This window comes from Tauraco erythrolophus, chromosome 20, assembly GCF_009769465.1.
Source record: "Tauraco erythrolophus isolate bTauEry1 chromosome 20, bTauEry1.pri, whole genome shotgun sequence".
NCBI classification, from domain to species: Eukaryota; Metazoa; Chordata; class Aves; order Musophagiformes; family Musophagidae; genus Tauraco; species Tauraco erythrolophus.
This window is the reverse complement of record NC_141484.1, coordinates 3,501,269-3,523,508: the sequence shown is the minus strand read 5'-3', so window position 1 is coordinate 3,523,508 and position 22,240 is coordinate 3,501,269. Positions and strand designations below refer to the sequence as shown.

At 36.5% G+C, this 22,240-nt stretch overlaps 1 protein-coding gene across 3 annotated transcripts in view; it reads right to left on the bottom strand.

Annotated features, from left to right (window-relative positions):
• The window catches only part of PRKCA (protein kinase C alpha), a 149,383-nt gene that overhangs the window by 75,537 nt on the left and 51,606 nt on the right, over window positions 1-22,240 (bottom strand). For all 3 annotated transcript variants that reach the window (XM_086624296.1, XM_086624297.1, XM_086624295.1), the window contains exon 3: window positions 15,410-15,492. In XM_086624296.1, coding sequence (XP_086480422.1) covers window positions 15,410-15,492 — 83 coding nt within the window. The remainder of the gene's footprint in view (window positions 1-15,409; window positions 15,493-22,240) is intronic.

Here is a 22,240-nt window from a genome sequence, read left to right as displayed (position 1 = left end):
CTACTATTAGTCTATTATTATTCAAGCAAATTTTTTGAACCAACAGTTTCCTGCCACTGGCCTTATTTACACCTCCACCTCTTTTTAATCACAATGAGTAAAATGTATATAAAAGCTACAAATCCTATAAAAATATGATGAGGGTGACTGTGTAACACTGTATTTTAGGCAGAATATATGGTGTTTATGTGCACATTGACTTCACAAACTTTGCAGCAAATGCTCAGCTCATCACCATGACCCTGTGCAGGCAGTCACCAACAGAGATCACAGTGGTCACACATAGTTCTGCCAGAGACATCCACCTGCAGAAGAAATTTCTCCTTACTCTGGCTATTTGTGTCTGCTAAAAGAGAAGGACAGCAGGAGTACACCATATACCTACGGAATCATCTCATATTCCATTTCCTACTAAACGAACTATAATTTTTTTACCTGGTTTTATATTCAACATCATTGCTGCAGCAGCAGAGTGTGTTCAGTCCATCACCACCAAAGCCGAAGGTATTTCTGCCTGGGAGTTTGCAGAAGATGCACTGAACGCTTCTACATCATCAACATTTTCCTAAGCGCTCCGAACTGAACATTGTGTATTTTGTGCTTTTTTAGTTTTTATTGTAGTTGTAATCGTACATACTCTTTATTTTTCTGTTAAACAGTTTAAATACCAAGTTTGTAAATCAAGCACAGTTCATTAAACACTGAAAAGACTCCCACTGACTTATATGCAAATTTTGTACTAATGTTAGAAATGCCTGGAAACCCACTGTTTCTGAGACCTTTTCCTGAATTTGTCTTTACCATCAGGATTTCCAAAGCAGTATTTTGCATTCAGTAAGTTTTACAAAACTCAACTGTTAGTCCGTTCAATCCAGAGAAGCTCTCATTTTATATAGAGTTTTAGTTTTCTGTTGAAAAATAGACAATTACTTGCAGTATTGACTTTTATTTCCATCTAGATATTAGTGTAACTGTAATGCTTTTTAAACATACAGGTACTATAAATACTTTGATATACATGTGATAACATTTATGCACAAATAGGCATGCAACTGCATAAGGAAAAGCCAGTGCAAACAGCATATATCTTACGAGTTTAAACAACATATAACACAGTTGCACATTCCCAGATTAGGTGGTTATGACTTATTAGCCTAATTTTCAAAAGCACCCAGTGCTTACTTGCAGCTCCTGTTGACTCTACTGGTGAGCACAAATACTAATGAGCATGTAAAATGAAAAATATCTGTGTGTATATATCAGATGTGTGTACACGGATGAGAAATTTCATATCCTCTTTAGGCAAATTTTGCCAAAAGGCCTTAATTAAAAAAAAATAAATCTCATGTTAAAGATATTTTCATGTGTGACATTCTTAGAAGACAAAAAAAATCTACTTATTAAGGAGGAACTTGATTTTTAAATGTGATCATTTTGAACCACAACTTCAGGAAATGTTTAATTTTTGGAAGTCTATATTGATTAAAATGCATTGGTCTTTTACTGCAATGACTAATAACTCAAATTCTTGGATTGTATCCCAAGAGTATTGGCAAAACAAGCAGTAATGAACCTGAGCGAATGGACTACTGTGACAGGAGCAGATTAAAAAAATAAAATGCAGTGCAACGGCAGCTAATGTGAAAAAAATTAAAATGGTACTTTTTCCCTCATTCACTTTAGAACTACTCGAAAATAAACTTTTATTATAGTAGCCATTTCTGGACTATTATGCCACTAAAGTGACTTAATTTAGACATACAACGTATCTCCTACGGGGTGCTGGAGTAGTTCAGGTATACGTTCTGGCACAGAAGCAGCCTCCTTGTTTGACCTGAGGGCTTTATTGTTGCCAAATACAAAGCAGGAGGAAACACTTGGATTTGATTTGGGCTTGTAAGACCAGTAAACAGCTGCACCTTCTCACAGAAGAGCAAAGGATTAGTCTGGAATGGTAGAATAGAACATTTTCTACCCCTCTCATTCTATAATGCACTTCCAGCAAATAACAAATGGGATGTGTATTTCTATTTCTCTTAATTTCACCTCTGCGTGGCATGTTTCTAAATTAGAGCGTGTTAAATATAAACCCATTTGCGTTTGACTGAAGGCTTTCATATTATTTATGGCAAATTCCCTTTATGCAGGAATATTGAACAAAGTCTGTTGATTGCACAGTTCCTTTTATTTTCCTGAATGGTCCAATCACACCCTTGGCACACGAAGATACAAGTGACAGATGTTAAACAAAACTCTGAGGGATTATACATTTCTCCTAAAAGTTACAGGATTGCTTTCATTTCTACTGTTTTTTTGTTTGTTTGTTGTGGGTTTTTTTTGTTTTCTTTTTTTTGTTTGTTTGGTTTGGGGTTTGGTTTCTTTTTTTTTCACTGCCTTCCTATCTTTTTTTCCTTCTGCTTCTCCAAAAGCCTTTTCCTTCCTCTCGCACCCTTTAGAGGCCACAGCCATTTGGGAGCTATCAGCATATCAGCAGGAGATGCCAGCAGGATGCAGCAGATTATGTTCAACCTTCTTCTTCTGCTTGCCAATATTAAAGCAGAGTATTGACTTCGTTAAATCTCAAGATTGAGAACTGAATTTCACTTGGTAGAACAAGATCAATACGAAAAAATGAATAACCTTTGGAAACAACCACATAAATTAAAGATTCTGGTTACTAAAATTTTTATTTGTTTTAATGAAGTGAAGTAAAAAGGTTTTTAATGTGTTAAAAAAGGAATGTCGTTAATGTGAGTTGAGGAATGGGATTTTAGGCTTCCGATTTAACAATACAACATGACTCATTTCCTCATAGGTAGGTCGGTCTGTAGATACCAGTATAGATCTTGAAAAATAAAAGTGGATTTTGACTAAGGAAGGATTTCATAAAGCTATGTGTAAGAAGAGATAGCCAGGTCTTCCTGTTATCTGTAAGGATTGTAGGGCTCAAATTATCTCTAATTAAATGCAAAGAGTTTTTCTTAGGAAGAAAACAATAATTTGGGATAATCCCAGATTTCAAATGATTCTAGGAAAAAAATATTCCAGAAAACTATTCTAGAAAAAACCCTGTGACCATGAAACTAAGAATCCTCTTTGTAAACACAACATGTATATATGTATGGCCTATAAAACGTAGGTTTTATATATATTCTTATGCCCGACTGTTCTCAACTCCCTCAAACCTCATCACGGCAGCCAGGCTGCTTTTTAGCCTCCTTTTTGGACAAAGTATATCAGAATTTTTATAAATCTCTGCTTATACAAACAGACTAAAGGTACCCACTCACTCAGCCTCATTGAAGCCCCTATCCAAACGATCATGATTTGCTCTCCATTTCAAGAAATCAGCCTGTGCAACTCACCTGCCAGCTATTTTCCAACTCATTTCATTAGTGATGCCCATTTGAAATGATGTGATCATGTTTTGGTTTGTGAGTTTGTTTTGTTTTGTTTTGTTTTTTTTTTAAAACACTTGACAAAGACATTACCAGAAATAAGAAGTTTAAAAAAAAAGTGGTGCCACAATTCTATAAAGAAATGACACAGTAAATTCTTTCAATAATACGGCAACAACGTTTTGCTGTGTTATTTATGCACATTAATTTACTTGGACCGCTCTTTTGGTTGCTTTCTAAGCTCCTGAAGTCAGACTTCTAAACAGCAATGCATGGCCAAACCCTGTAGGACCCTGCATCAGGAATATCTGAAGCACAGACAACTAGAGCTAGAATATTTTCAATAGGTTTCTTCTTTTCTAAATAAAGATTGTTTATTCCAACAATACAAGTAAAACAGGTAATACACAGCCCATTTTTTAACTAGATTTTTTTTCTTTGAAACTGTGAAACAATGAGAGAACCATTATAAAAGTAGGCTGGGCTGAAAATAGAGATCAGGAGATTTCATTTTCAAGAAGTATCAGAGTATTAACATCAAGTTCAGATGTATATTGCACTAATTCCACACTTTTTTCATTAATGTTGGGAATGGCACCTTTCCTACTGGAATGATTACAGTTAAACATTTGAAAGATGGAGGAAAAAGCTTTTTTATTTTTTTCACATGGTCTCATCTAATCTCTGGCAACACGAAGGCAAAGAGAAGAAGAATATTGACCACATGGACTGCCAGTATGTGATTTACAACTCACATACTTGCAGTTAGACACCAAAAAGAAAATTTAATGATAATAAAGCAATTAGTTAGAAGAAAATAGAAGAAAAGGCTATTTCCAGACCAAAGATATATAATTTCCCATCTCATAATAACTTTTATTAAAAAAAAAAGAGCCTAAGATTCAGAAACGTTTTTTTTAAGAGGAGTTACATAAAAATAACTTTAAAAATTATATTGCTTCTAGTAAGTTTAGATTTCAGATTTTGTTGTGTTGGTTTTTTTTTTAAACTCTTTTTAATTAATGTGCACAAAGTTAACAATTTGGTATTATTCTACTAGTTCACCGCGAATCGAGTCTAACCTAAATAGCTACCATAATAACCAAGTTTCAAAAAACCCCAAGTTTGGGGCTCTCTTTTTCTTTTTTTTTTTCCCCCCAAAAAAAGAAATAAAAGTAGCCACAGCTTTGCATACGCTTTTTCTAACTATTTTTATAGAGGCTTTTATCTCCTTTCTGGTCCATTCTTTGCTGGTCTGATGCTCCTGTTGCCATGGAAACAGACCCAAAGGTAGCTTTGTTACAGATTACAATGGTTTCCCCAACATAGAGAAATTTCTTTCATGTCTTAGTTCAGCAGGTACCCTTCTCATGGGGACAAAAAGAAGAATAAATCAATCTCTGACTCTGGTATCTATTAAATTTCCATTACCAGAATTTATTATATGCTTCTGCTTTTAGTCTATGAGCTCTGCCTATGATCATTGGTACTTTAAGGATTAAGTTTCATTAATTACAAGGGTCATGCTGGTGTTTACTTATTTGCAGGGGAATAGATGAATCGAATTATGAAAGGAATCATGATGGGAATAATGTTACTTCAAAAGAAGCCTCAGCATTTTATTTTTCAGCGCGAGTAATACGCAGTTGGTTTAAAACCTGTTTGCGTCAACTTTCATTAGGTCATTATAAAAATCTGACCAATTATAAAAATGAGAAAATATTTTGTGATAATGACATCATCTAATATACATTCCCTGATATCACTGGCTATTTCAAGACAAATCCAATCTTTTCCAAAGTCTGACGAAAAACCCATGAACTATTTGGATCTCTTAAGAATATCACCCCAAGAATGGACAGTGAAATTTAAGAGGAAACAAATAAAATAACAAAAGCATGCCCAAGAATGAAACTAAATCATTCTCATTTATGCAAAACTACCCAAATGCTTTACCCAGACCAGTTAGATAAACGGAGCTCAAATGGGAAAGGATGGCAGCTGCTCTCTCACCAGTCAGGATGTGACTCCTCCTCCCCTCCCGGCTTTTCCTCTCTCTTTCATCTCTATTCCTGGGTCAAAACACCTCAACAAAAGAAACTTGCTCTCTCTTACAAAGTACAAGTCGTTCTTTTTCCCCAGCCCCACAGGTGGTTTACCGGAGTTACGTGATTTATATTAAGAGACAGAGGCTACACCAGTGCAACGCAGCAGGCATCAGCAAATTTCTCCCAGTACCACAAGGAAACAGCTACCAATAATTTACAAATATAGGTATGCTCGCTGCTGACACACTCTAGAATTATTTGTAGCATAAGGGAGCTACAGTGCTTTTCAAAATTAACCCACTCATTTTATTCCAAATAAAGATTTCATCTAATTTTGGTGTAAGAACTGCCACCTCAAAAAAAAAAACAGAGCTAAAAACATTTGGCATTCTGCAAGGTTTTCTCAGTGGTCTGTGACTGTGTATGTTCCTTCTAGCTAAATAAGTTCAGTGTGCCATAAACAGACTTTTTTTAAAAAAAAAAAACAACACACCACGTGATGGTGGGGGTGGAACCTGATAGAAATGTAAGAAAACACATAAGAAAACAGATTATTAGTAAGTTTTAAGTATTCTTTCCCCTCTAAACTCCAGTATCATCTCATCACATCTACACACAATTTAAAGATCGACACAACTTTGGCACAGGGTGAGTATAAGATGACAAGGAAAAAATTAAATTCAACTTAAATTGCACAACTAAATATACTCCAACAGTTGGAAAATAAGGGCTGTTGGAATAACATCAACTTCAATTTTGGGAATTAGGAAAAGTTTTGATTGTGAAATTAGCACCCAGCAGCTTGCTTAATCAGTTGCAGTTCAGCCACTAAAACTGCAACCCTATCAACAAGATTTCTTTTTACTGTTGGGAATAACTTTGGCGAGAGTTCTTTTATAATATCACTGCCTAACAATTGTTCTTCAATGCTAACTTATGAAAATCACTTATATTTTTAGATTCATCGTTTATATAAATTTCATCTCTCTCTCAGCAGTACTGTCTCTGTTTAACTATTAACTCTTACAAGGATCATCTATTTTGTACTGTATACCACACAGCAAAAGCCTAGAAAATAAAAATTCTAACCCTGTTTTTTTATGATACAGTTATTCAGCATTTGAGTTGTTCTGGATTGGGAAAACAAAAAATACATTCTTTATAAAAAGAAAGCTTTCAAAAGCAATGAACTTCCAAAGCTCAGAGACTATAACAAAAAAACAGTTAAACTACATTTTGTCAGATGAAACCTTCATCAGCTGAAAGACTAAAGGGCTGCAATGGAAGACCTAAGCGAATGTCTTTGGAGACACACACTTTGTGTAGGCAGTCACCTCACCCATCCCATATTTCCCGTAAGGAGAAGATTCATACAGCTCTTCTCAATAGCACAGCCGAAATTTTTCCATGCATCTTAAGCAGATGGACAAACTAAGAGAGTCAATTCCGGATTGCACTGTAGGGCAGAGGAAAGGGTGGGGATTATAAGCAGTCAGGAAAGTTCATGGACCTGTTCCTTTGTAATTTAATTGTATTTTTCTTGAGGATCATTTACTCTAGCTTAAAAGCCATTTTAGTTGCAATAAAAGGAGCCTGCGCTTTAATTTAGGAATAGAAGGTACAAATGCATTCTCGGTAGATGATAAATGCAAACATATTCCAGCACATGACCTGCTTTCAAGTAACCTGCAAAGCTACTTCCAGCTACTTAAACGAAGGCATTTAGGTGAGCAGAGCCACGAACGCCTCCGTGCAGCCCACCAACAGCAACTCAAACCTGGCTCTGAAGAAGCTCTGAACTGGAATATCAGTAACTAAGCCATGCATGGGCACGGAGCGGTGGCAGGTGAGGAGCAAATCGCTGAACAGAGGCAGTGCCTGCCAACTGGTGATGAACACGAGGTGGAGATGGTGACAGATCATAGAATCATAGAATGGCACAGGCTGGAAGGGACCTTAGAGATCATCTAATCCAACCTCCCTGTCATGGGCAGGGACGCTTCTCAACTAGATCAGGCTACTCAAGGCTCCGTCCAACCCAGCCTTGAACACCTCCAGGGAGGGGACATCCACAACTTCTCTGGGCAATTTATTCCAAAGTCTTACAACCCTCGTACTAAAGAATTTCTTCCTAAGATCTAATCCAAATCTGTTCTCCTTCAACTTACACCCATTTCCCCTTGTCCTATCAGTGGACATATGGCTGGATTTTATTTATTGAGATGGGTGGGAAAATAACACTTGGATTCTGAAGTATCCAGTAAGGGGAGAGGAACGTCAAGGGACATAAGATGCTGTCCCAGCTTAAGAGCACTTGACTATCCAAGGAAAGAGTGAGATGGAGGAAACTGAGGCACATCCTCCCTACCATATACATAAAGCACCTCCAGACGTTGGCTGAATATGAGCAGAATATACACTCAGTGTATACAGGGCCCTTTTTGGTAGACTTCCTTCTGTAATTTCTCTCTCTTCCATTAAAGGATGTCTTACCTCAGGACTGATTCTGTTCAAAATGAGATTTCATTGTCGATATACTCAAATAGCCACACTTCATAATGAGCCATTATAGCTGTATCATGTAAACACAATTCTAAAAAATTAGAAAAGTTACATAAGCAAGTTTTCCCTACAGTTAATTTTTAGGGCTTTGAGGTCAAAAACGTAAGCATGAAACCTCTATTTCTCCATAAACTACTTCAGACACTCTGCAGAGATTCAGAAGTCAAAGTAATCACAAAAAATAAAATACTTATTTTTGTAATAAAAATATCCTGGCTGTCCTGTAAAATTTGTTTTAAAGTACTTATTGCATTGACTGTGATCTTGTTTATTTTGGTAACCTAGGACTTGCTTTTCAGGAAAGAGGAGTAGGAATATAATTAGTAATATCATATTTTGACAAAAGTTTGTTTGCATTGTAATTGGTTTATAATAAGAACATCACCTGCTGTCCGTACCTAATAACGTCTATTGTAAACAAAGTCATTGTGATTAATAATTTTCCTGATTAAAAAACTGAGACATACAAACACATTGAGTTGGTATCTTTATTTGTAAATAGAGGGGGGCTTTATATTTTCTTTGTTTAGCGTATACTGTGAAAGATTAATAAATTTATTGCATCAGAATTGTTTAAGAATCACTTCAAAAAATTCATACAGGCTTCTCTTTAAGAAAGCATTTTTGCTAATCCGGCAAGCGGTAAACTGTGCGTGGCCAGATCTTTCTGCCTCTGTGTATCTTTTGTGAGGAAGTGAGAAGATTTTTATTTTAATTAAAAAGAAAATATTTCTAGGACAAGATTGTCTATTATCTAAAATTCAAATTAAAAAAAACCCAAACAGTTTGGTGGCTGTAATACTTATCAGTGATGCTCGTTTGTTGCTCAGGTCACTCGTGATGTCAAACACAGGTAAGAGTTGCTTTTCATTGTAAAAACAACCAAATGGTTAAAAGCAAATCAGACATGCCCTGCTGCTGCATTTCATTATCCTTGGAAACAGACTGCAAAGCTTTCGGATTAAAATCCCTTTTTAACTAGTTCTAGAGTAAGTCTTAATGCTATGCTTCCAGTTGATGTCTTTTCTTTTCATGAGGTTTGGTTTCGGCTTCTTTTTAATTCCCAAGACCAGTAAAGCAACTCTCTTCTCTCACTCTGAAACCAGCCTTGTACATGGAAACAGTCTGGAAGCATAATTAAAAGCTGAGGGTGAGGTAGAAAGTATTAAAATAAAATAAAATGAAAAAAAAAGATTTCAGCATTACCTGGAACTGAACAGAAAAAGAAATCTGGTCATGATGACTAAACCCTCCAGGAAAGTCCAATTACATTATTTTACTCCTGCTTAGTACAGAGGTGTGACACAAGGAAGATCCTTCATCTCATTTGTATCACAACTGCAACTATCAAACTGAATAACGTCATACTGCAGCAAATGTGGACGGAACAATTGCTGCAAACCTACAGCCAAACCCAAGCCCCCTGCTGTCATACTGTAAATTATAATTTACAAATGATAATTTCCCACTGGTCCCCATGCATATGGATCTTTGAGGATCAATCTTTCTCCTCCCAACACTAAAGTTGTACAAACCATAAAATGAAAAGCACAATGGAGCCTTACAGGGCTCGTTTTGCCTCTCCCCGAGGTCCAGCGAGGGCACAGATAATATCCACAGCACTGTTTAGAGAAGTAAGCCCCAAACCAAAAATATTAATTTATGGTTTTGGTAACCCATTGCAGCAGTTACCCATCATTACACCTAAAAAACTTCACTATTACGTAGTTAATTCTCCCTTGACACAAGTTGACCATATGATACCTGGTCACAACTCAACAGACACGGAAAATATTCAAATGTCATGGTTTAAAGACCTGTAGCATTTTAGTTCTTTTCCAAATTCCTCTCCAGAAGAGCTGCAGAATTCTACTTAAAATATCTTTTAAAGAAAATAAAAATAACAATTTCTAACATATTCCTGCAGGAAATTCATTGCCTTTGTATCAGAGATGCACTGGTAGCCAGTACTGAGTTTATGACCCACTAAAAGACCTGCTGAATTTTCTTCTGCACTGGTGCCTTCACTATCAGTTCACATGGATTTTTTTCCCCCTCCCAAGCATGTGTTTTTTTTTTAATTTGTTTTATTAAACTGTACCTTAACACATTAAAAAAATTCTGAACTTAAATACTGTCCTCTAGAGTTCCTATCCACTGTCAGCTGCAAATGCTATACCTACACATTATCCCAATAGTGAAGCCACTGATGAAAATATTCAACTCCTGCATCATCCCACAGAACATGACAGTTGTTCGAATCTAGACTGATTTTTCAAATGTGCTTAAGATAATAAAGCTCCCAAATAATTTCAGTATCAAGAGGCTTATCGACTTTAAAATCTTTTCCATATACGTCTTCAACATCCATGAGGTCAGTTACCCTGCCAAATGGGATGAGATGGCTTTACTGTTTCATTTTGCGTAAGCCCACATCTGTGTCTTATCAATTCATGCTCAAATATTAAGAACTCCCTGCAATTCTGAGAAGCAAAGTCAGATTTAATCTCCATTGACTGTACAGTCACTTGCTTTCATTTGGATTTTTTTCACTTTATAAATTCCATTTATTTATTTTGCTCATAAATCTCTTTTGGACCCTATATTATTATAACCTGAAAGGAAAATAGTGCTGATTCAGAGGCAGTGCCGTCTGAGTTCTTCTGCACTCTATATTAAGTTTTATAAGCTTCTACTGAAAAAAAAAAAACAAAAACATTATTTTAAACTACTGGTGTGGGTTTTTTTTTTAATTCTATGTGGCATGGAATTGGGAATATTTTAATAAATCACCTGCAGTTTGAAAACACTTTCTGGTCGTTACGTTCCATTAACAAAGGGAACAAAGATGTAACTCTCAATTTTAAAGTATCCTTTTTGAAAGAAATTGAACTAGCTATTCCTTAATATTAAACACATCTTAACAAAGGTAGTTACAGCAAGTCAATTCTTGAGGTTGCTCTTCCGTTTTTACAGTAATTTACTCAAGTTTTAAAGTATGTCATCAATGATTTAAAATAGTTTTTATGAACACCAAGCAGCCTTCCAAAAACAAGTATCTGAATTGGAGATGACGCTTCATGTAACTTTAGAGTATGATAGCAGCAGGCTTGAAATACAGGAGCTGCTAAATCGTACTCAGTAGCATCACCATAAAAGAGCTGGCCATGAAGAGAAGATGAATAATTTCTATTGAAACTACAGAGAACCATTAGATAGCTGCAAAATAACTTCCTGAGTTGGTATTTTGTGAAGACATCAGAGCTAACACCCTGCCAAGTATTAAGGAAACGTAAAATTTTTTGATTGTGTGAATTCTTATTTCATCCGAAACAGGCCACTGTTCCCCAGGCACCATCATTTCAGCATCAGTCAAGGACGACCACTTTATTCACAAGTATTATTCTCCTTTTGGCTCAAACACAGACCTTCCAATCTCACATTTCAGGAAGTCTGAGTAAAGCAAAAAGAGGGCGATTTTAAGCTTTTGTCTCTTTTACACTCACATTCATTAAAGCATTTAATTTTAAAGTAATTATTTAGTCCCTCTTTTACGGCAATAGAATACTGTAGCAAATAAAAATGTTACATGGGGAGACAATATTTGTACACCACTGTTTTTAGCATGATACAGACCACTGGACTTTTTATACAGCCGAGTAGTCAAAATTTATTAAATACATGGCATGTAAGAAAAACTAGGAAATAAGACAAGATCTGTAGACAGTATAGTCTGAAATCTCTTTTTGTTGTTTTGACTGTATTTAAAGATCCAGAAATCAAAAAATAACTTTTGTTGCAACTGTTAAATGTATTTAGAGAAATTACTGAAACTGTCCATGGAGCTCCTCTTTTTTCAGGGGATCGTTGCAGCCAAAAGAACAAAAGCACAAAGAGTTTTGAAAACAACTCCATGGTAGAAATGGCTTTGTACCCAATTTATCTTTAAAGCAATCCGTTTCTCTGTTTCAAAAAAAAGCATTATTTTTAAAGATAGACTGTGACCTCGCCCTTCAGCCACAGGTACGTGTTTATCTATCATGGAAGTCAGAACGACGTTCCTAAAAATGATGGGTTTTCTCACATTTGGAGTCTTCCTAAGAAAGATTGAGAAACCCCACTGCTCAGAAACTCCGTATCGCTGGAGGCACGTAGCATCGATGCCACCCTGGCTCGTCTCAAGACAAGTCTATAAATAAGTCCTTGCCATCACGTCCTAGATACCCCAGGTCTCAGCAGGGATGCTCATGAACATGCACCTGCAAGAAATGCCTCCCTTGGCTGTCAGAGGCAGTTTTGTTTCTGAGTGGGAAATGTTTTGCATGTTGAAATGTTTTGCATTCCAACCTTGACTGTCACCCATCGCAGGGCACCTATCTGGCTGTTAGAATTTAACTGATAATTATTCTAACGATGTATTTGTAATGATTGCCTCATTTATGCTAAGAGTACTGTGCTCTCTAATTTAAAGTTATTATAATATGTAATAAATAATATTATAATATATAATTATTATAATTTATAATAATTGATCTGGAAATTTTCATTTTATTAATGACAATATTACTCCTCTTAAATTAATGGAAAGACTACATCATGCAAAGACACTGGAGAGTCTGAGTACACAAATTAATTGTGCACCTGCATTAAATAATTTAGAAAATGACTTTTTAATATTTAAAAATCTGTTGAATATTATGATAAGCTTTATAGCACATAACATTTCAGAATGAAGCTTGTACTAACACGCATAGGAATAAGTTACTGAACTGTAAAAGGGTAGACATTGTAGTCAAACACTTCAGTAAATTAAAGTATAACATTCTAAAATCCTCTTTGTGTAATAGGACCCACTAATGCAGCACAATTTTAATAAAACATATTTATTTTCTGTTTGCTTTTAATCTTCAAAGTGTTTTTGAGATATCACTTCTGTGCAAATATTGAAAATGATCATTTGGTAACCCAAATACTAAAATAAGGCATTAGGCTGATTTATTTAATCACCAAGGCCAAAAAAACAAATCACAAAACGCAGTCAGCAATATTAAAGACTGTTAACAACCTGCCACATAACAGATTCTATAACCATGAAGAGATTCTAGATAAAATTACATGGTGTCACACACCAATGTGTTTTCTAATTTATGAACGTCAGGAAAAAAACCCTGAAGGATCCAAGTTTTTAAAAATAAAATTAAAAAAAAAAATCAAGAACACTTTCAAGAGTCAAATCATTCATTATAGAAATAGAAGACCTACTCATGAATGTCACCACTAAAACTGCCAATCAACAACGACTTAATTAACACCTTCTATCACAACCAAGCACTAAGCAGCTATGGCTACTTGCTGGTAGAAAGAGAAGATGGGGATAGAGTAGGTGTTGCCACCTACCTTCTATATGTTAGTTTAGTGACAAGAACACTCACCTGGACAGGGGAGACCTGGATTTCTGCCTTTCTGCAGCTCAAGGCCCTTCAACTCCACAACTTCCAAGTTCCAAAAGACCACTTTAACTGTTACACCATAGAGACAGAATCAATCTCCACAGTTCCCTTCCCTTCAAAGCTTAAAGAACTCAAGAACTTTTAGAAAAGGAAGGGTATGAAGAATAATTTTGGTTTCTTCAGGATAGTTTTAACAGTAGACTCTCTTTGACAAAATGCACTAAAGAACACTATGAGCAAAGCCAGAGTGAGGACTGGCTTCCTTCCCGAACATCTGTAAGCCTCTGCACCAGCTTCCAAGCGAGTGCTCTAACTACTACATTATTGTCAAAAGTCTCTTTCTTTGACTTCTGTCATAAAAATTGACCTCAGCTCAGTTAAGTGACTTTCTTCAAGAAGGCTCTGCACTATGGTAAGTAGAAAGAGATGCTTTATGTACAGCTCTGAATAACTGTTACAACTCCTGAGGAATGCATCACAGCTGCACTGGCATTTCCTACACCCTGGTCCCACTCAACACACTCAATAAACCTTTGGCAATACCCACGTTCTTTGCACAGGCAATGAACGTAACTGCTCCATGCTTGAATCCTGGCTTCTTGAATCTTACACTGTGACTTGATCCATGGACATCCTCAACTTTTGTCAGCTGCATCCACAAACAGAAGGCCCTTAGCTCAGATACTCTGAATCTCACTGTTGGAGCAAATGCTCTTTTGGGGTGTCACGGGTCTTAAATGGCAACGAGGAACCAGGACTGCAGCAGGAGCAGTGATGAAAGATGAAAAAAATTCAAGATAAGGTGCTAACTACAAAAAACCACAAGTACAACTGAGGCCACCTAAGACCTGGTCTGCTCTCTGGGAATGACTCTATCAGCTACAGAGGCGAAACTGAACAGGGTAACTACACTCTTAACTTAAGCATTTTTGTTATGCACCTAAATCTAGATTATGTGTAATGTTTAAAAAATAAACTGTTTTTAAAATACTTCTCTGTTCTTCGACAGTTGCCTGTACTTAAATTTAAAAATAAGAAAACATCTCGAATTTTCCAAAACCCCTTGTGGCTTCTGCCCATATATTGTTCATTGATCTCATGGCTGGCATACTAAAACAATTCATGAGAAGCTCATTAAAACCTAGCGAGAAAAGTCTTCTGGTGCATTTCATCAGAGGAGATAATAGCCTACAATCTAGAGCATGAATATGTTATAAGAAACAAAACAGAGACGTTCAGACAAAGAACACTTGGAATGTATTGTTCCCATAAGCAGATGTTAAATTACTTCACTGTAAAGTGGAATTTATAAGCCTCAAAGAAATGTTATTTTTAAGTGAACAAACAAGATTAGTTTATTATTTCAGCAGGGTGACACAAAGTTCTTGTACATGTGTCTCACCATGAAAGCAGATGTGTTGAAAGTAAAAACTGGTTGTTGACCAAAAAGGCTACGTGGATATGGAAGTATTGACAGAGCAAGACAGAATGGGGGGTGTATCCTGACTGGCAGACTAGCTCGAGCATGAATATAATTGTTTCAAAAAACCTATCTCAGATAAGACAGAGTCAACTCTGAAGATACACCTTGAGATAAGACGGATACAAAGAAAGCTCAGAAGAAGTCTCAGCCTTTCCTGGGAATTGTTAATATCAAATACATCCAACGTAAAAGCAAACAAAACATAAAATGCTGGCTTCATGCTTGGGTAAACACCTCAGGGTTGTCACGTTCTGAGGGATATTGTTCTCGGTCATACATTCATTGTTGCTTTTCTTACCAAGAATAGATCTTACAGCCACAAATATTTATCTCAGAACTGTTAAAAACCACTCAGACTACAATTATCATAAAGAGCCTATTGATACTGTCTGCAATTCATTCTCCCAGTTAGGTGTAACAACATAAAACTATGTGTAAAAGCAACATATGAAATGTCCATGTACTTACATCAGTGTCAGGTCCCTTGTCAGCCCCAGGACAAGAGAAGGTAACGAACTCATGGCATCTCTTATGAACAACAAAACAGCAAACTAGTAAGAAAAGGGAAACCAATGGTTAGAATGGCATAGGTTTGGGGTTTTTTTCTGTTGTAACAAATACAATTACAGAGGAAATAAAACTTGTAGTCAAAGATTTCACCTCTATGTCAATGAAAGAAATTAGAGCCTAACATTAAATAAAGACACAAGGCAGGTAGACATCAAGTAAACAATATAACTAAAGAGGAGATAAGCCTGCATGTTCAAAAATCAAAAGGCTCTACACAATGCTAAATTTTTAATGTTTAAGGCAGTCCATAGTGTTAAAATACAGTGTGGGATGAACAATTGGTGAAGATATCTACGAAGATCTAAGGTCTTCACTAGTTAATGACTTCTGTGAGAAGCCAAAGCTCTGAGTGAAGCCTGTTGTAGAGAACAAAGTGTTCTCATATCACAGAATGGCAGGAGATAATGGGAAAAGAAAATTAGCTCCTGATTACAATATGACTCCCATTTAAAATTTATGAATGATCTGGAAGAACTTTTTATTTCTGAGATAAGGAAAGTTTATTTTAATTTAATTATGTCATATGACCAAGGCTATAGGTTGTCACACAGCATAGGTCATACATTCCCCCAAACCACATAAAAGGAACAATTCGCTTGAGTGTGCTCGCTTTGAGAAGCAGGTATTTTAGCTCCTCGCCCTCACTACAGGTGCTTTCTTACTGCTAAGCTTAGTTCAGATGCTTCAAAATTGGTCCACATTTCAACAAAATAGAACAATCTAGATTTGAGATCGTGCAAATCTTGAAATAAACACCGTATGACCAAGCAATGAGTGGAGAGATTATAATGAAACAATTCAAAATGTCTTTACAGATAATACATTCCCTGAACACTTCATGTTTTGCACTTCAACACGTAAAAATACACTATTTCAAAGGACACTTCTAAAGAATAAAATAGATTTCAATTGATTGACAATTGCAAACACTGAATTTCCTCAACTTCTGTGGAAACCAAATTAAATTATCTCAATTTTTCTAAACAGCTCATTTCAAGAGGCATCTTTAACAGTTCTCTTTCCCATCTAAAATGTACACGAATTTTTTTCACGTAATGTAGAGAGCTGAGAAAGACGTTCTCAAGTGCACCTTCATGTCATTGCAACATAAACGATGATGCCACCATAGTGCCAGGCTGGCCTCATTTACATCGTCAAGTCAGCCGTCTGGCTTTAAAGAAGTCTGATCACCCTTCTATCTTTCTCCAGCTATTTTTCATCGTCATCCCATGCAGCAATTGCTTCCAACTGTTCTATTTCTGACATGGCATATGTTTATTCTTTGGGCAAATGGAATAAAACGGGCTTTGCTCCACTGATTCCAGATAAGCTCTGCCGACTTCACATGAGCCAGAGTTCTGGCTCAACGTATGCTGCCCACTTGGTTGTCTAGTTTGTTAATCAATCTAAATTCCAATGAATCCTACAATTATCATTTCGATGGTTTGTTTCTCTCAACTGAAAGACCACTAAGTGGCAATTACTATTAATATTACTTGCAGCTGAAAAATGTTTCACTTCCAAATTGTATTTTTGGTTCCAAACCTTCCACTCTTGAAGACAATAGCCTGATTTATGTTTGCAGGAGTAAATCACACGAAAGAAAATAATCTCGTTACATCCTTCAGAAAACAAAAAAGTTAACTAATTACTTCTGCATGCAGTGATCATAGAGTTGCAAAATACAACTTAATAATCTATGCAAAAGATCTGAGAAATATCTCTGGAAAGGTTGTAGAACTGAGCTGCTTTACAGATGCCTGCCTTTCAAATTAAGATCTTAGACTGGCTACTCCAGCTCTGCCATTATTCAGCAAGAGTGTATGTTACAAAAACTCTGTATATTTGGGCATCTATTTTGGGCAATATTTATGAAATACTGTAGTCACACCCTATCTCTCAGTTGACAGCCTCTCATAGCATGTTAAAGAATTCATTCAACTAGAGACAACGTCGACCTTGGTTTTAATATGATATTATCATAAATGTCAAGATAGATATGTAGGAAAAACAGTGCCACTCTTTGCTCCAGCCTCATTCTAGGGTATGAATTTGAGCTACTAATGTCCATGAAAATGACACTAATCACACCACAATAGAAACTCCAATTCAACTGCCCAAATAAGTAAACCAGACAGCATTTGTCCTTCTGGACTTAAGGCTGCACTTCAAAACAAGAAACTTATTAAGGATTCAATCAGCAATGTTGACTACTGAACTTTTAAAAATCTTCCTGTTCAGTCTGCTAATAGACTGACAGTTTCGTGCACCTCAACATCGACAGTCTCAATTTTTTTCCACTTATTTCCCATTTGTGTTTGTAATGGGTTACCTATCTCCAAAGAACTTGCTTCCTTAGTAAGCAAATCAAAAGCATCAGACCTGTCTCACCTTTTGAGAATACCCAAATGAGAACCGAACAGTTGAACATAAACAATGGAATAGGCAACTCTCATGGAATGATAAATGTAAAGGGGAAAGGGTAGGGGTGAACTAAAATCCCTTGTTAGCAGCCACCATTTCCATACATAAAATTTAACACCCAAACTTTCATTTTGAAATCCAGCCATTAGAGTGTTTTTAGCATTAGTTTTTACAGTTTTCTTAATTTCACAAAGCAATACAGAGTTAGAGAATTCATGTAAAAATTTACTTAGTTCAGATAAGTGCAAACAAAAGTGTTATCTGCTTAAAATAACATGCCATTTTTTAGGAATAGAGATGAAAAATAACCTCTCACTTGTTAACTGTTTTGAAAAGATGTTAATAGCCTCACATCACTTACTGCAGCTGTTAAGAAGTCACATTACGTTCATCACCTTCTTGTAATGAAAGCTGTATTACACTGCTCTGCAGAGACTGCCAGGAAATTTGGTGCTTTACATTTTAACAAGAGTGTAAGTAGAAGTGAGCTGGCACGCATCATGCACAGTAGCTCCACAGCAAGTGGTATCTCAAGGCTGACAGTTAAAACTAAAAAGAAAATTATTGAGGTATTTTCATGTTTTGACAGCGTGATTTTGATCTGTGGCATAGATAATATAGTGGTGAGCTTCCATCCTTTCCAGCTCTGGACTTGCTGGAGGCAAACCCTCCCTCAGCAGCCCAGGGAGGGGGTGTGGGGAGGGCACAGGGAGGCAGGGAGAGAACAAAACAGCCCTTGTGCTGCAAAAACAGACTAACTGCTGGTTCTCCACTGGCATGCTGCGTCTACCAGGCTGACCCCTCGCCCTCCATCCTCCCAGCAAAGCTGCAGAGAGCAGAGAAAGCCAAATGGGTACCACAAAACCAAGGAAGAACGTGGTAAGGAGCACTCAACGCATTCTCAAAGCAAACAAGCAGAAGATGCACTACGTGATTTGTGGGATATATACGACACATAACAGAGGGCAATTCATTCTATCCAACACTTTTCTGTTGGTGCACAGTACTGAGGAAAACATTATTAATAATATATATATATGTAGTCATCAGTCACTTGGAGTTACAAGGCACTGCTGTAAATTTCAAACTGTTTTCTAAATTATGTGATGTGTGAAAGTTATTATGATCTATTGTCGGGTGAGAGTTATCTGCTAAAAAAAAAATAATGTTACTAGTAGCTTTTGTATATGCCACAGACTGATGAGACAGAAATGAAATATTAGAATAATAAATAACAGAAGCAATCTTCTCTATTAGATGATCTATAAAGGAGGAAAGTGATTGTTGAGCCCCAGTCACCCACACAGCGTTTCGTCATAGGTCTGAAGAGGACTACAGCCACAGGCATTCCAAAGAACTAGGGGCAAAATTATTAAGACAACAGTCACATACTTTACAATTTAGAATTATTCGAAAAGCCCAACAGATACTTAAAAAACACCTTTATACTCTCACTTTCAGAAGAAAAACAACAGGTTAGATGAGCCTTTCCAATAGAATTGAGTATCTTTACTACAACATAGTATTTATTTATTCATTAACACAAACTAAATTGCAAACCTGAAGGGGGAGAGAATACATTTCTAAGACAGTCTGACTCAACTGCCACTTATCGTCAAGAGAGAAGTCAGCCAGGTTTTTTCAAGTCATCTTCGACTCATTTTTGTAATGGTCAAGCCTATTCTCCCAACACAAATTATAAATTTATAAAACCTTAACCACTGTAAAAATTGTGCGTTATCTTCCAACGTAAACAAAGTCTAAAGCTGTGGCTCCACTGTTATGACATCATTAGTTGCCCAACAACAACAGGTATACATATTCTTGTCTACATAATTTGTTTCTAGGTCTGGAGTATTGATTCTTTCAAAGGAAGTTGTAGAAGAGGTTTGGTTGGCAGCAATAGGGAAATTACTCTGCGTACACCCAGTATTTGTTTTTGGGTTTTTGCTTTTGTTAGGTTTTGAACAAGAATTGATTCTGAATTGGTCTAACAATTTAAAACAGAAGTATAACAGGCAAAAAAAAATCACTCTCTGCCGTTACTCTCAGAGTGCACTAGAGAACTTTGAGGGCCTCTACAGTAGCTTGGAGCACTGCGTAATTTTTATGTCGCTGTTTCACATGCTTTGCATTTTCAGTGAGGCCACAGTTTCCCCAAGGGGCCCATATTACTGGCTGACTTGTGTTTTCTTCATGACACCAGGCAATGAATGAATGTGTCACAGGGCATGCATTAGTTCATTCTAAAATTAAATATAGCAATTACATTAAATGGAAATAGGGTACTACTTCAAAATAGACAAATCATTTAAATACCAAGTACATTTGTTATTTAAATAAGCAGTACTGTTTAAATAAATTGACTAGGAATAGATTCAACTCAGGAACAGGGAATATTTCCATAGCAAGAAGAGTAACAATTAAGAAACAGGATTTGGCAATTCTTGTCTTTCTCCTATTCTGAATACATTATAAGTTGTAAGAAAATAATGAAAATCTCCTTTATATTAGATATAAACAAGGCTGTAGATTATAAACCAAACACAAGTCAGAACAAGCACAGCCTTTGAATGTTATTAGCATACTGACTCCACAGGGAATTTTTTAAAGTTACATTACCCTAACTTTTTCAAAATATATAACACATCAGCTAGTTTTCTGCCAACATTTCTCCCCATCTAGAAGAGTGCTATCTCAACAGAGTGCCCAGGCTAACGCTTACAACTGCTATAGGCAACCTCTCCACTTGGCATTTGCAACACCTTTCTCACTCAAACAGCTTATGGCCCAGGGAGGTACCGTCTGTTCCAGGATAACACAGTTAACGAGAAAAACAACCGTCTCTCCCCATCACCTTAACCTGTTACTAAGCTTCTTAAAGCTCTTTTGTAACACCACTAGGTCACATAGCACCTTTACAGCACTAATCTGCGTAGCGCTGCACATTGCTTGCTTCATGGATTATCTTTATTTTCATTGCCACTTGTGCAAACCACAACCTACCTTCTCAAAGCGGCATCAAATACCTACCTTGAAGCCAAAGAATACAGACTGCATGAAATCAATAATGATAAATTAGGGCTGATTCCTACTTCTAAGCTCCAAGTATACCAGTCAATAACTGGTTTGCGTATCCTCAGGTTCATACATCTGACCCTGCTGTACAGATTTACTTTTTCAATGGTGTCAAGTTCAATTAGGCTACAAAAGTAGGGCGGAGGATAGAAATAAGATCTCTATTATATATTTCTTAAAAAGTAAGGGAAAGCACAGGTTAACTGCAACACTATCTTATTTATGTGAAAGGATTATACAGATCGTCTGGACAGTCTTAACTACTCAGGTCATTAACTCCTTTACGCTAAGTATAAAACAGATGGATGTCGCCAGTAAGCTGGCTTTGCAAGACCTACAACAGTGTGCAAATACAGTCTGTATGCCTGGCAGAGACTGCATATACATTTTCATCCACTCAAACAACTTGAGAAGAACTGGTAGTGCAGTGGGATAAAATTATAAATATATACCTGCAGCTATATATGTAACACATTTTTCAAACAGTTTGGATTTATTATAATATTTCACATAAGGTGTTCAGATTTGTCTGAATACTGTATTTAGACAGGTACTATACCAGGTTTGTCATTTCTGCCTTCCACTACAGAGAAAAGAAGGTACATTATGTTGCTTTTTCCCCTAAAATTGTAGCATGATGTTTGCAAAACTGAGGAAGAGTTTCAAAATACTAAAGTATTTAATGTAATATAAAGTATTCAACATCGTTTCAATCTCCTTGTTAATTATGTGCCTTTTAAAAGATAGAGATCAGCGTTTCTATGTAAAGTCCTTGCTAAATTTTCACGAAGCTATTAATCTCTGGCCTTTGAGGTGTCCTATTTTATAAATGAAAAATAACCGAGAAGTCATCTGTCAAAAACGGTGCTGAAATAGCTATTTCAAGAACTTGCAACAGCAAAAAAGATGACCCACAATCACAGACGTTTTATATCACTTCTGTAGTTTGAATTCACTGTCGTTTAAAAATCTGCTGATCTTAACATGTTGTATGCCAGCGACAAAGACACCCTGGGTGCCTGCTCTAATCTGCTTTATAGCCGTGTACCAGCACACCAGCAAGGCACAGCACGGCTCTTTCCATTCCAGAACTAACGCAATATGAAAGCCCACAAATGTTTCTTGCAAACACTGAACATTAGTTCTTCAGATTTTTTAACTAATGCAGCAGTGACCCTCATCGCAGAAACAGGATGTCTTCAATAAAGCAGCTGCCTTCAGTTTGAA